The sequence below is a fragment of the Serinus canaria genome, chromosome 20 (genome assembly GCF_022539315.1).
Source record: "Serinus canaria isolate serCan28SL12 chromosome 20, serCan2020, whole genome shotgun sequence".
Lineage (NCBI taxonomy): Eukaryota > Metazoa > Chordata > Aves > Passeriformes > Fringillidae > Serinus > Serinus canaria.
The window spans coordinates 12,467,524-12,482,174 of record NC_066333.1 but is presented as its reverse complement, the minus strand read 5'-3'; the positions used below and the strand labels follow the sequence as shown (position 1 = coordinate 12,482,174).

The 14,651-nt window shown below is 47.8% G+C and overlaps 1 protein-coding gene across 1 annotated transcript; it reads left to right on the top strand.

Moving 5' to 3' along the window:
• The first annotated feature begins 225 nt into the window (after positions 1-225).
• TFAP2C (transcription factor AP-2 gamma) lies at positions 226-9,947 on the top strand. The gene is made up of 7 exons (XM_030233051.2): positions 226-473; positions 1,676-2,152; positions 2,364-2,415; positions 3,834-4,056; positions 4,981-5,099; positions 6,371-6,512; positions 8,221-9,947. Exons 1-7 carry the CDS (start codon positions 426-428, stop codon positions 8,504-8,506), a joined length of 1,347 nt encoding a protein of 448 aa, XP_030088911.2. The 5' UTR covers positions 226-425; the 3' UTR covers positions 8,507-9,947.
• The last annotated feature ends 4,704 nt before the right edge of the window (positions 9,948-14,651 follow it).

Below are 14,651 nucleotides of genomic sequence, written 5' to 3'. Positions count from 1 at the left end.
TGCAGCGGGGTTGCCCACGCGTGACCCCTTCCCTCCCCGCGGGGCAGCGCCCACGGCCCCGCACCCCGAGGGGCGGCGGAGGGGAGCTCCGGCTCCGCGCTGCCCGCCCGCCCTCCGCGGCCGCGGAAGGAGTGGCTTGGGGCTGCGCGCTCCCTCCTGAGTGGCTGGCGGCCGCGGCGCCCGAGCCATCCCTGGGGAGGAGTTAGGATAATCCTATTGCCATTAAGGGCGTCTGGGCAGGGAAAAAAACCCCGAGTGACCACAAGCGCGGAGGGTTAGTCCGTCAGCTGCCTTCATGCCTGCCAACTGAGCTCCGTCCGGGGGGCCGCTGCTCTTCCCCAGCGCCGGCGTGGATTTACCGCCCGTGGCGGGGGCCGAGCTGTTCTGTTCGCGGCACCGCGCACCTGGTCCGGACGCTGGACGCCATGTTGTGGAAACTAGCAGATAATGTCAAGTACGAAGAGGACTGCGAGGTGAGAGGCTGCGGGAGGGGTCGCCGCTGGGGGACGGGGGTGCTGCGCGGGGCAGCGCGGGGCTCCGCCGCCCCCGGGCCCCGCTCGCTGCCAGCCCCGCCGCCTCCCCGAGGGAGCGGCAGCGCTCCCTGCCCCAAGAGCCCGCTTGGCTTTTTTTTTTTTTTTTTTTCCTTTTTCTTTTGGAGGTGCGCATTTTTATTTTGGTATTTTTAATATTTTTGAATTTTTCTTTACCGAGTCTTTTGAGCTCTCGAATTAAATGGGCCCCAGCCGGGAGAACCGAGCTCGCATCCCGCATGAAGCAGCGCCGTGCGGGAGCGGCGGGACCCCGGAGCCGCGGGGCTGTCGGAGCGCACCGCACGGCAGCGGGCGGGATGCGGAGGGGCCGGCAGGTAGCAGCTACTGAGCCGGGCAGGGCGAATCCTTCCTTCCCACGTTTTTTCTCCCCGGGAGCAGCTCCCACTCGCGGCGAGGAGCTCCCGGGTTTTGATTTCTCCGAACTCGTCTGTGTTCCCCGTGCCCCCCCGGCTCCGCTGGTCCGCCTGCTCGGCTCCTACAGATTAGCTGCAGTCCCCGCTTCACGCTCCATTGGGACCCCATTCACCTCTTATTAACTAGCCCTGTTATTTTAATGACCGTGAAGCCAGAAGCTGCTAAATCCCTGGATCAGCTCAATGTAGACATTTCAGCTTTGAGCGCTGAGACTGGAAATCGGGGCAGAAGCAGCGATGGCACGGCTGGAGGCAGCACCGCGCTCCCTCCCCGGCGGGCAGAGCTGGGAGCCCCGGCCCGGGCGCCCCTCGGGGTGGGAAGGATGGCAGTGCCGGGGATCCCCATCGCTCCAAGGGTGGCGGCTCCGCAGCCCCTCCTGCCTAGCCGAGTCAGCGCGGCGGAAACGCGGCTGCGTCTCTGATTTGAATTTTTCTGATTTTAATGATTCTTCTGCTGACTCGCACAAGCGGGAGAAGGGTTGGTCTGGTGTAGTTGCGATGAGGAGAGCAGCGAGAACTGCTTTGCAACCTCTTCCCTGGCAGCGGGGCGGGTTTCTTCCGCAAAGTGCCTTAAAAACACAAACTCTTGGGCAGGAGCTGGGCGGCTCTCGCTCTCCTCTCTCCTTCCCAAGCGCCACCACCCGCGGCCGCCTTGTCCCCTGACCCCGCTGACGGCCACCCCGTTGTCCCCCACCCCTGTGTGCTTTCCAGGACCGGCACGATGGCAGCAGCAACGGGAACCCGCGGCTGCCGCACCTCTCCGCCGTCAGCCAGCACCTGTACAGCCCGGCCCCGCCGCTCTCGCACTCGGGCGCCTCCGACTTCCAGCCCCCCTACTTCCCCCCCCCGTACCAGCCGCTGCCTTACTCCCAGTCCAGCGACCCCTACTCGCACCTCGGGGACCCCTTCTCCATCAACCCGCTGCACCAGCCGCCGCCGCCGCCGCCCAGCCAGCAGCAGAGCGCTTGGCCCAACCGGCAGAGCCAGGAGCCGGCGGGGCTGGCCCCGCACGGCCGCCCCGGGCTGGTGCCGCACCTCTCGGCGCTGGAGAGCGGCTCTGCCGGCAGCCGCCGGGAGACTTTCCGGCGCTCCGAGCTGCTGCTGCCCCACGGGCACGGGCTGGACGCCTCGGCGCTGGCCGATAACCTGGGCCTGCACGACATGGCGCACCAGATGGAGGAGGTGCAGGTAAGGAGAGCCCGGAGCCCCCTCGGCGAGGCGGGACAGGCCCCGTGTCCTTCCGCACATCCCCGCCCCGTCCGTGCTCAGAAATCCGCGTTTTCTCCCCTTCGCCCCTCAGGGTGCGGGTGCGCGGGGAGGGGTGGGTTCCCTAAAGCCGCCGGCTTTTCCCCTCTCGGCTCTTCCAGGTGCGAAACTTTCTCCCCCTTTCTCTTTCCAGAATGTGGAAGATCAACACTTACTAATGCATGACCAGACAGTCATTAGAAAAGGTCAGTAAGGTGGCACCGAAGTTTTACTTTCCCTTGTCAATAGTTAAAAGTTTCATGACGCACCGGTGAAGTGACGCCCTATTATTTTTACAAATACCGATCCTTTGGGATCGGGAGGGCGGAGGAGTTTTTATTCCAGTCTTTGTCGCTGGATTTTTCTGATGCTGTCCGAGGGAAGGTGGCGGCGGGCACAGACTGCCCTGGGCTGTGAGACTCCTCCGGGGACACGACTGTCCTCCCTCGTGTGCTTTAATGGGAACCAGGACCTTGAACCGATTTTAATCTTTCCTGAAGTACGAGTGTGTAAAGTGACACGGGGCTTTTCTTTTGTTTCTTTGAGGGTTTTTTCTTTGTTTTTTTGTTGCTGATAGCACTCAAAGGTAGGGTTTTATCCCTTTTTTTACCCCCCATTTTTTAAAACTTATTTACAAGTTTTGAGAAAAGGCTGAGTTCGCTGGCAGAAGACTGTTTGGCTTTATCGTAATCGAAATTGGTTTGTAGCTGAGATTTGGAGGAAGGAGGAAGACGTATTGACTCAATTTACAGTAATTTAGGGTTTTTTTCTTGCTTTTGTTTTTAAACAAATTTGTGCTTAAAAAAAAAAAATCAGAAGTTTCCTCTAAAGACTTCAAACAAATACCTAACTGAGGAAAAGCAGAAGTGTGTGTCAGAGCGCTGATTGCTGCCTTTAGCTCATGGGAGAATAATTTTGCTGTCAGATGCACCACTGACAAATCTTCCCCCTCCGGGAGTGGGGCCGACCTCGGCTCTTTAACCCTTTCAGCAGCAGCGCGGGGTGAACTGGGCGGATTCGCGAGGGGATGGAAAAGCCGGATCTGTGGTTTGCTCCTTCCAAAGCCTTTGTTGTCCCTCCTCACCTAAAGGCTGAAGCTCTTACCGAGGAGCAGCTCCTTACTTTCGGTTCTGCCCTGGGCTGCGTCCCTCTCTGTTGTGCTGCTCTCTGATAGGAATTTGTTGGGATTAAATTCCAAAGGCGGTTTCTTAAATCTGCGTGTGCGAGGTGGAAGATGAAGCCCAGCAGGAGCCGGGAGGTTTCTCCCTGCCCTGGCTCAGGAAGAGTTTTGGCAGTAGCTGGAGGAGCTGCTAATTTGGAGTCTGTTGTAGCCTGGAGTTTTTGTGAGCAGGGCTTTGCTACCTTGCAGCCTGCTGCTCCGGAGGTGTGGGGTTTGTGTGCCTTCAGAGGCATTCTTGCAGCTCCTTGCAATCCAGTGGCAAAATCCAGCTGGTCAGGAATAGATTTGGGGCCCTTTGGGTGGATGGGGGTCAGTGATGTGAGCATTTAACACCAAACAAAATCCTCTCTCCCAGCTTGTTTTCATAGAAAGAAAACTCATTTGCCACTTCCTATTTATTCTCCCCTTTTAAAAAAATCCCTGCTTTCCCTCCTCCACCCTCAGGTCCCATCTCCCTAACGAAGAACAGCGCTCTGAGCCTGCCCTGCCAGAAGGATGGGTTAATCGGGGTGGTGATCAACCCCAACGAGGTGTTCTGCTCCGTGCCAGGCAGGCTGTCCCTGCTCAGCTCCACGTCCAAGTACAAAGTGACAGTGGCAGAGGTGCAAAGGCGGCTCTCGCCCCCGGAGTGTCTCAATGCCTCCCTGCTAGGAGGAGTCCTGCGAAGGTAGGATGGACCCTCCCTGCCCTGCCAGCCTCCCCCTGTGCCCCTGTTTGTGTTCTCCTTGTGTGGAAGATAGGATAGACCCTCCCTGCCCTGCCAGCCTCCCCCCGTGTGCCCCTGTTTGTGTTCTCCTTGTGTGGAAGGCGGGATGGAGCCCTCCCTGCCCTGCCAGCCTCCCCCCGTGTGCCCCTGTTTGTGTTCTCCTTGTGTGGAAGGCAGGATGGAGCCCTCCCTGCCCTGCCAGCCTCCCCCTGTGCCCCTGTTTGTGTTCTCCTTGTGTGGAAGGTGGGATGGAGCCTCCCTGCCCTGCCCTGCCAGGCTCCCCCCGTGTTTGTATTTCCCTTGTTTTGCTGTGTGTGAGCAGCCACACCAGCACAGCCACAGAGCCTCTCAGCCAGCTCCTGATTTTTGAGCAGCCCAACGACGCTGAATCCTAATAGGCTTTGGAAATGAAACTTCTTTGCACTTCTGCTGCCTCTGGAGAAGTGCTATTAACAGCTCTGACAGCAATTCTCATTCCTTGTTTAGAGCTGAGGGTTTTGTCTCAAAATCAGCACGTGGAGCTGTCTCTGATTCCCAAAACCCTGTGGAATGATTTTTTTATTAAATCTCATGGTCCTGATTAATCATTACAAGGACATTTTCCACATCCTTTTCTGCATACACTGTATTTGGCTTGGGATCATTCTACAACTGTTGGTTTCAGTGGTGCAGTTTGAAATATTTTGATTTTGACCTCCTGTGTTTCATCCTGGCTGGATTGGAGTAGAGTATTTAAAAAGTAGGTCACTTGAAAAGAGCCTGTTTTTTATCTTCTCCCCACCCCAGTAGAACCCTATTGAATGTCAGTAACTGGAATTTCTCATCTTAAAAAGAAGTGTTCCCTGAAGATAAATAAGGCCATTTTTTTCCCCTCTTTAATTACAGAGCCAAATCTAAAAATGGTGGCAGATCGTTAAGGGAAAAACTGGATAAAATTGGCTTGAATCTTCCTGCTGGCAGAAGGAAAGCTGCAAATGTGACACTATTGACATCTTTGGTGGAAGGTCAGTCCCGAGTGTGTCTTAAAAATAAACCTTCCCCCCTTGTGCACAGCTTTTATCCTCTAGGCTGAGCATGGAAGGGTTAGGAAGTCCCTGAAAGTGATGTGGGTTTTTGGTTTGTTTTGAAGTGAGCGTGGTGGGGATGTTGCAGCACCCGGGGAAGGGCTGTGCTGCCTTTGAGGGGCTCTCCTCTCCCTCTGAGCCCTGCTCACCCACACCCAGCCACTGCAGGGATGCAGAATTCCTGCCTGCCAGGATGTGCCAAAGGCACCTCTGTCCACTCTGTCTCCTGAGGGATGTTTTGGGGCTCAAAAGGGGTGAAACTCCTGGCACCAGTGGGTTTGGTTTTGTTGGGAATCTCGGGGACTCTGGGCCAGCTGAGTGCAGTCCTGCCCTACCTCAGCGGTGTCCTCAGAAGCTTTGCTAATAAACAAGCTTATAAAGTGAGATTTATAGCTTTGGACTTCCTGCTAGGAAACTGGAGCCCCTTTAATGTGGGCCCTGCTCTGTGGACCCTCTGTCAGTGAGCTGACCTGAGGGGGCTGTGTGTATGCACGGGTGTGGTTTGCATTTGGTGCTCCTGTTCCAAGCAGCTCCTGGCAGTGGCACAGTTTAACAGGAATACAAGCAGCAGCTGAAATGGGAAGAGTGAAAAATGATCTAACAATACCTTCCTGCTGTTTATAATGCAGCAGCTTGCATTTAAAAGCTTTGCTTGGAAGATTTGGAGAGCTGGTGCCTGTGCACATGCACACATGTGATGTTGATCACACCAATATTTTATTTTAAGCCTTATCAAATTGTTTTAATGAAAAAAAAGTGACCTGGTTATACACCTTGCAGTTTGGTTTTCTGTCTGAAATTTCTTATGAAAAAATATTTTGAAAGCATACCAAACTGAAAATGCTTATAATAATGTGGGATTTAGTTGGCAGATATTTTTAAATATCAGTGGACAATTCGATCTTGACTGAATGGTGTTTTTTTGCTGTGCAGCTATTCTGGATAGAGACAGAAATTTTTCTTTCTAGTATAAAAGCAAGATAATTCTTTTTTGTAGCAGTCACCCTGTAAATCTCTTTTTTCCTTGATACAAACTTGCAAAGAAACACAGATCCATCAATTAAAATATTGTAGTAAGTGACAGAATGGTGTTGCTTTCCAAAACAGGAATACACTTCAAAACCCCACAGCGTTTTTTCCTTAATATCCCCGATTTCCTTACAATAAATGATATTTTACAATTTACCAAGCCCTCCCTTTCACCCACCCAGGTGAAGCTGTGCATCTTGCTCGTGACTTTGGCTACGTGTGTGAGACAGAATTTCCTTCCAAAGCAGTGGCTGAATATTTAACCAGACCACACATGGGCCGCAACGAGATGGCAAACAGGAAGAACATGCTGCTTGCTGCAAAGTAAGATTTCAGCTTGGGTTTTGTTTCTTCTGCCCTTTTTGAACGTGTTTTTGTCTGACTCTGACTGTCTGCGACTGGGGGATAAGTTTGGTGGATTTTTGTGTGTAATTTTAATTAGGAAGATGAAGCAATTCTTTTTATTTGGTTTTGGTTTGAATTCAGCTATGGCAGCAGTTTTATTTCAGTCTGAACCAATAATAAGGGGAACAGTCCTGTAGGTAACTAAAGCAGCTTGGACCAGCTCTGTTAACCCCTTCAGGAAAAGTCCCACTGCAGGAGAGCCCTCAGGAAAAGGTGTCCCTCAGGAAAAGGTGTCCCTAGGTGTGACAGGGCTGAGGATGTGGCTCAGGCATGGCCTGGGATGTGAGCAGTGCCAGAGTGGAGCAGGGGAAGCTCAGCCCCTGTGTGCTCCCGGCTGCCTTTGGCTTCCCGTGGGACTCAGGGAGCCAGGAGCTGCTGGAGAGTCCCTTTTTCCCTGCTATGGCTGGAGATGTTTAGAGTTCACTGGAAGAATCCTTTGGTAGGTGTGGAAAGTCCCTGTGCTTCAACAAATCCCTGTCACAGACCTGGGGGAAGGGGAAGGAAGGGGGAAGGAGGGGAGCTTTGTTCTGTGCCTTTGGATAAACCCTGTCCTGAGCAGGACCTTGGGCTGAGTTGAGCTTAACTCCAACTGGTCTTAGGAGTGCTCAGCTTTCCCCTTTCCCCTGCTGAGCTCCTGTCCCAGGCTCAGGTTCAGCAGAGCTTCAGTTGATGGTTTGCTCTGCCCTGAGATCTGCTCTGGTTTGGGGTTGGTGGAATTCCCTGCTTTTGGCAGCACCCTCACTCTGCAGAGGAGCTGAGAAAAACCTGCCTGAACTGCTGAGAAAGGTGCCCTGGCTTTGTGCTCACATCAGGAGTGCGAAACACACTCCTGGTGCTGAATCCATCCAGCCTTCTTTTAAAAAATATCTTCTTTTACAATCATTTATCTCTTAAAAATGTATAGATCTAGAAATCAAGTCTCCCTTGCCTATAGTTTGAACACTGTGCTAATTTTTCCTGAGCACTCCTCCTGCCCCAGAGTATTTTCCTTATTGGCATTGTTACTGGCACTAATATAAAAACCCCCTGGAAGATGTTTGTGATTGAGAAATTCTGATAAAGTGATGATTCTGTTAAGATTGCTCAGCTCCTGTGAAAGCCCTTCAAGGGGACAGATTTACAAGCAGCAAACAACATATGCTGGAGCATTATTAAGCACTCGTGTTTTGCCAGGCATATGTGTTAGTGTTTGCAGGATCAGGGCCTCGGCCTCCCTACATGTACGCGGAATATGCACAGCTAAATTAAATCCCTTTTCAGCTGCTCCAGCCTTTCTGCACCGCTCAGCTGCAGCTGGGAAAGTTCTCAGAGAAACCAGCCCTGAATTCCCACTCCAAATCTGGAGCAAACGATGCCGAGGCAGGCAGAGGTGCAGAGTTAATTTTGCAGAGTGTTTTTGCGATGGGGATGCAGCAGAAGGCTCATCAGGAAGTGGTGCTAATAAACAGAAACCTGGAAATCCAATCCAGTTTGAACGTGATGCTAATTTTTATTCTTTTTTTGGCTTGAATTTTAGACACTGAATTTCTCCTAGCTCCCGCCACAAATGCCAGATATTCTGTGCAGGTTTCTTTGCTGTTTCAGTTTATTGGAGTAGTGTAAAGCGTGAGCCCTTTGTGTGTTGCAGGCAGATCTGTAAGGAATTCACAGACCTCCTGACTCAGGACAGAACTCCCCTTGGAAACACGAGGCCCAGCCCCATCTTGGACCCTGGCATCCAGGGCTGTTTGACTCATTTCAGCCTGATCACACATGGCTTTGGGAGCGCTGCCATCTGTGCTGCCATGACATCCGTGCAGAACTACCTAAACGAGGCGTTAAAAATAGCAGACAAATCCTACATGAACGCTGGCGACCAGAGCCCCGCAGAGACCAACAAAACCATTGACAAACTGGACAAGCACAGGAAGTGAAAGGAAAACCAGACTTTGCCCTTCCTCCTACACAGACTCTCATCTTCTTGCCAGGGGGAACGGAGAGATTTGGGTGGTTTTGTTTTTTTTATTTTATTTTTTTCCTTTTTTTTTTTTTTTTTTTTTTTTAAAGAAACGAGGGGGAAAAAGGGGAGGAAAAAAAAAAAATCATTCAGGATCTTCACTGCTGCTGGATCCGTGAGACAAGTGTTGCTAAAAGCTGCAGTGTCCCTGTGGTGTGGAGCAGGTACCTGAAGAGAAGTACTCAGGACACGTGTACCGAATCCTTTGCTGTGACAGTGGTGCTATAAAGGGGGGCTGATGGAATTATCCAGAGATTTATTTAGATTCCTTTTCCACATCTGACCAGCTTCATGTGCGGTTTTTAAGGGACAGATTTTAGATGGAAGCCTGTTTTGCTCTCTGATACAATTTCAGGGGTTCATTCTCTCGAAACGCAACAGAAACAATAAATCAGTATTAAGCAATGGTATAGAGATTTATGTACATTAAAATTTTTTTATAAACACCTGAAAATAGTAAGATTATTCTGTGGGGTTGTTTTTTTAAATCTGTTGAGTTTCTTTCTTTTTTTTTTTGTTCTCTTTTACTTTTTTTTCCTTTATTTTCAGATTAACATAGAGTACTAAAATCCTACTAGACTTCAGATGGCATTTGACATGCTGATTTTTTACAGAAATATTCAGGCTTTTAAAAACTGCAGCAATGTTGGCTGCAGTTTATATTATCTTGGTATTTTTTTAACGAGGATCAGTTCAAAATGAAAATACTTTTAGAAAATTCACTTTCTGTGTCTAAGGATATTGCAGCTTTATTCACATATTTATATTATCTTGTTTTTAAATTTGGGGGGGAAACTTGAAAGAATAGGCACATAACTTTTTTTTTTTTTTTTTAATTTTTTTTTTTTTGCCTACAAAGGCCAAAAAATACTTCCAGGGAGGCTTTATGTGTATTAAGGGAAGCAGTGTGTTGAATGTAAATATTTATTTATGTGTAATTTAATCGGATTTGTAAATAATGGTGAACTTTTTAATACTTTTTTTTATAAATGGGTTTCAAATTTTAATTTTGGTAAGTATTTCAAAGGTAATGGGTAAGCTAAACATATCTTTAGGTTTATGCACAGGTATGTTATACAGGGTATTTAAGACTTTTTTTTTTTTTTTTTTTAAATCTCAATTCTTGCCACTGAAGATTAGATTTAATCTGAGGTGTTTGTTCACAAAGCAATAATTTTGTGCATCATTCACCTGGTAACTGAGTAGACATGCAAAAAAAAAAAACCGAGTGTGTGAGTTAGTGTGTATGTGAGTAATGGAGGTTCTGAGCTATCTTCACATATTTGTAAATGTTCCCACTATAATTCTGATGTATATGATAACCATATAATAAAAGTATTCTGGCTAGAAGCATGGAATGTTTTGTTAACTGAGAGCAGCTCTGTTTTCTTTCTCTGCTGGGGGAATGTGGGGCACATGGGTAGCACTAGAGGACATTATGTATTGAGTCATAATTGCAGCACTTTGTTCGGATTAACAGAACAGAAAGATGAAGCTGTTTGCCAGTAAAACTAATGGTTCCAATTAAACACGTTATGTATCTCCAAGAATCTTTTTTTCTTTTTTTTCCTCCCCTTCCTAAGATGTCATGATCTTGCCTGCAAACACAAGCTCTGCCAGGCTGCCTCTCCACGAAAACCAATCCCACCAGCTTTGTCTCCTGCTCAATCTGCCTGCCTTGCAATAATCTGCCTCCAGATACTCACAAAAACCCGGGGGGTGGGATTTGAGAGGTCTCCCATCCCGTTTTGGCTGAATCTTGCTGGTTTGAGGAAGTTTAGGTTTTGCAGGAAGTCCTCAAAGTGCTTTGTGCCACAGGAGTGAGGCAGGAGCTGGAATTTTCAGTGTCTTGGATGTAAAGTAGCTGAACAAACCTTCCTGAAGAGAAATGGAGGTTGTTTTTCCAGTCCTTTCTGAGAAGGGAACCTCAGTCTGGGCTGCAGTGTGTCTCCTTGGCCCTGCAAGAGCTGATCAGCCCTTGAGGAAGGTGGCACTGGGCTGTCAAGTGAGAATCCAGGTCACACCATGGCACTGGATCTTCCAGAGATGTGTAAAAGAGGCAAAATGTACCAGTTCTGAACGCTTGCAAACCATTTTTATGTTTATGTTCTCATTTTCCCTTTAAAGGATAAAGGAAAGCCACTGGAGGTATGCAGGGAGAAGAAAGGAGAGGGAAGCTCAAAGACACGAATGCCTGTCAGTGGTGAACTGGGAGGAAAAGCTGGGTTGGAGCTGCAATCCAGTCCCCTTCTCTCCTAAAGAGGTGTGAAATTCCAGCCTTTGCATTTGTTAGACTCATTGTAGCATTTCAGAAATGAGCATTTTGGACCATCTGTAGGCACAGGCACAGCCAGGACACATGATGACTAACAGAGCTCCTGAAAAACACAAACAAGCTGCCCTCCTGAAGGGTGTTTTTGTGGATTTTATATATTTGTACACAGAAATCTGCTGGGTGCAGTGAGAGCTCCTTTAGAGGATGCAATGCTCCAGTTCTGTGCCTTTTTTCCTCTTTCTGCTTACCCAGCATATATAGGAAGATATTTGAGCTACCAGACAATGGAATCTTGCTTGCTTTTTTCTATTTTTTTTTTATTAATGCACAAAACCAGGCAGTGAAATAATTGCCCCTTGGGATAGGAAATAAGGATGTTTCCATTTATTCCTGCATGCATTCAAGCAAAGCCAGTCAATTGTCTAATGTACTGACTGGGGTTCTATTCATCTGTGTGGGACACTGGAAATGTGGAGTTTCCATTACCTTAGAGCTTTTCTTTACTCTCTGTTTCAGCTGGGATATTCTTTGGAAGCTCCACCACCTTCTAAACCCTGCCAGCACCATGAAACAACAGCAATGTCTTCTGTTCCATCCCCTGAAAAGGACATTTTAACCTGTCCCACCCAAAGTTAATAATCTTGAGGAATATGTGCTCCTTCCTGCCCCTCAAAATTCCATGTTTTTGCTGGTTTTACACTGATTATTCCTGAGCTGCCTAAAAGATAAAGAATTTCTAGTGTAAGGCTCTCCAGAAGTTCCATTTTTCATTTCCTTTGAAAATGGACCATTCAAATCACTCTGCCCAATCTTTGCCCTTCTCCCATCAAAAGAAGAGTTTTGGTCAAACGTGAAGGAAAAAAGGCTTTAAACTACCAGGGGTATAAAAGTAAAAATTATTAAAGCCTTGCTCTCCTACAAAAAAAAAAAAAAGATACATAACCATAAAATAGCCAAATTTATGTCACTCAGTAAAAAACTGCCTTGTGGAAAAAGGAAATATTTCATCCATCTCTGGCCTGGGTGGCAGCAGCAGTTGGGCACCAGGATGTTGGAGCCCAGGTGGATCCCTGGAGCTCCTTCCTTTCCTTCCTTTCCTTCCCTCCTTCCCTCCCTCCTTCCCCAGGAGGAGGATTGGCCAAGAGTCCTCCTCACCAAACTGTGACTTCATGGCATCGCTGCTTTCTGTTTAAAAAGAAACTTTTTCCCTGTTGTTTGCAGCTTTAGAGAGAAATAACGATGCAAAACTAGTAAAATATTCAATAAAAATAGAACTTTGGTCTTAATTTAGTAACTGATTTCAGTTCACTCTATTCTTGACTCAGTTTTAATTTGCCCTCCACTTATTTCACTGGTATTTATTGTTTTTCCCTGACTCTTGGCTGCAGCCCTGCTGCCTGTCCCTTCAGAATTCTGCAATGAGTAAACCCAGAAATGCAGCTTGAAATGGGGCTGCCTTGCTGTGCTGGCTGGCTGTGCTTTGTTGCAGCCCTTTTTTCTTTTTTTCTTGCATGGAGTGTTTATCTACATCCTTGTAGATATTTTGGCCTAATTATGGTTTGGAGGGGTTTATCCTGGCAGGGGTTTGGGCAACTTTGCCTTTGCAACTTGTTCTGCAATAACAGCTGCATTATTATTTTATTATTTTATTATTTTATTTTATTTTATTATTTTATTTTATTTTATTATTTTATTTTACTTTATTTTATTTTGAAAAAATGCTCCTGTTCATACTTTGTTCCCAAACTGTTACCTCACTGAGAGAACACAAGGTTAGGGACAAAGACACTTCCCTGTCACTAAAATAAATCTCTGAATGATGTGTTTATTGAGAATGCAGGTTTGTGTGGGGAGCCTGGAGCCAGTTTTGTCAAAGCCTACAGGGTCCATTTGGGATGGTGACCTAAGGAGCTGAGCCACAGCAAATGAATTTGGGAATTTGTTCCCAAAGCCAGACATGTTTTTGTGAAATCTGGGTGTTATCCAGGCAGTTGTGGCTGTCATTTCTCTGTGCCTCATGTCCCACCATCCATGGGTGACCCTCTCTGCCAAAATTCCTCAGGGGCTCCCCTGGAGCCATTTTTGAGAGGATTTTTAGATTCTGTTCTGTATCATTTGCTGCCTTTCCCCTTTTTCCATTTCCACTTTCCCAGGGTTATAGAAATAAGTTTATTGCCAGTTTCAGATGCCACTTTGCAGTCACTGGATGCTCCTGTGTGTCTCACAGGGATGCTCCAGCTGGATTCCATGTACCATTGTTGTGTAAGGGCTGCCCACAAATATTCCCTTTTTCCTCTCTTTTAGCTAAACAGCCCCTCTTAACTGGTTCTTGTGAAGGCCCTTCTCACAGGCTACAACTGTGCCATGACACACTCCCTAAATATTCATAGGGAATATTTCTGAGCCATAATTTAGAGTTAACAGCATGGAATAATACAGACACTTGCTCTGTGCCACAAAACTCAAGTACTTGTTCTAAGTGCAGAGATTGACAATGAACCAAATAAAAAGAGAGATCTTTTAGGTGAAATATCAATAGAGTTGGTATTTCCAGGTCAATCAGCATAAAACCAAGGGGGAAGTGGCAGTTAAAACCAGGGCTGGAAAGATAATGTTCTCCAGCTGATTGCTGCAATAAAACAATTATTTGTAATTGATTGAAATAGTTCTTTAGTGACAGAAAGTGGTTGAAAATTCTGCCAGCTCCCTTGCTAAAGAGAGAAAAAGGAAAATATTTGATTTCAGCTCTCTGGCAGGAGACATCCTGTCTGGAAGCAGAAACATCTTCTGCCAGGTCTTCATCCTGTCCTTCCCTCTTTGCTTCACATCAGCTCCATGGAGGAAGGAGAAAACCCCAAACTCCATGAGCAGCTGTGGGTGTGGGGTCTGCTGAGAGCACAGAGCTGGCAGCTGGATTTGGGCTGGAGCAGCTGGCATGGAGGCACACGTATACTGGAGAAACAGTAATTAACCTCCAGCACAGCACTAGGGCACCTACCTGGGACCAGTAATTTTCTCCAACTCTTGCAGCAAAATTTGCCTTGGCTCATTTGTCAAGCTTTGAATCTTTAAATCCATAACTCTAATGAATTAAGAATCTCTAATTACCCGAAAGTGGTGCTCTATATTTAGGGTTAAGGTGTGGTGAAATCCAGTGAAAACATGAGAGAAGCTGGAGGATGCTCAGAGCAGGAGATGCCAGGAAGAAGTGTGGTTTCAGAGGTGCAGGGGAAGCCAAATGGCCAAAGTGTCCGTGACCTCTAGGGCAGATCCTAAACTGCCAGAAATCGCTGCCCAGTGCTTGGACATGCATCCTTGTGCTCCTAAAAAGCAGTGGCCACCAAACTTGTCAGCAGAGATGCTGATATTGGAGACCCAAAGCTGAGTAACCCTCGGCATTCAAACAAACAACCCAAAAGTGTTAGTTTCTAAACCAGAAGCACATGGGATGAGGCTCTGGGTTTTTTTACAACCTTAACAAGAAACACCTGTGGGGACAGCGCTGGAAACATCAGCGCAGGAGGCACAAACCCGTTCACACCTGAAGGTTTTATTGTTTATTAAGTTAAAAATGTATCGCTTGTAAATGCTCTGTAAGCAGGGATGTGACTCAGACAAAGCTGTAACGTGGATGGAGGCGAAGTTTGGCCTTTCCTCAGAAGATCCTGTTTTCCAGACCTCACACCGGTTCCTAGAAATGCAGGCAACAGAGTTTGGGGATCTGAGTGGGACCAGCCGCGTTTGGGGCCGCTCGGCTTCGGCAGAGCAGCGGATTAAAACCCGAAAC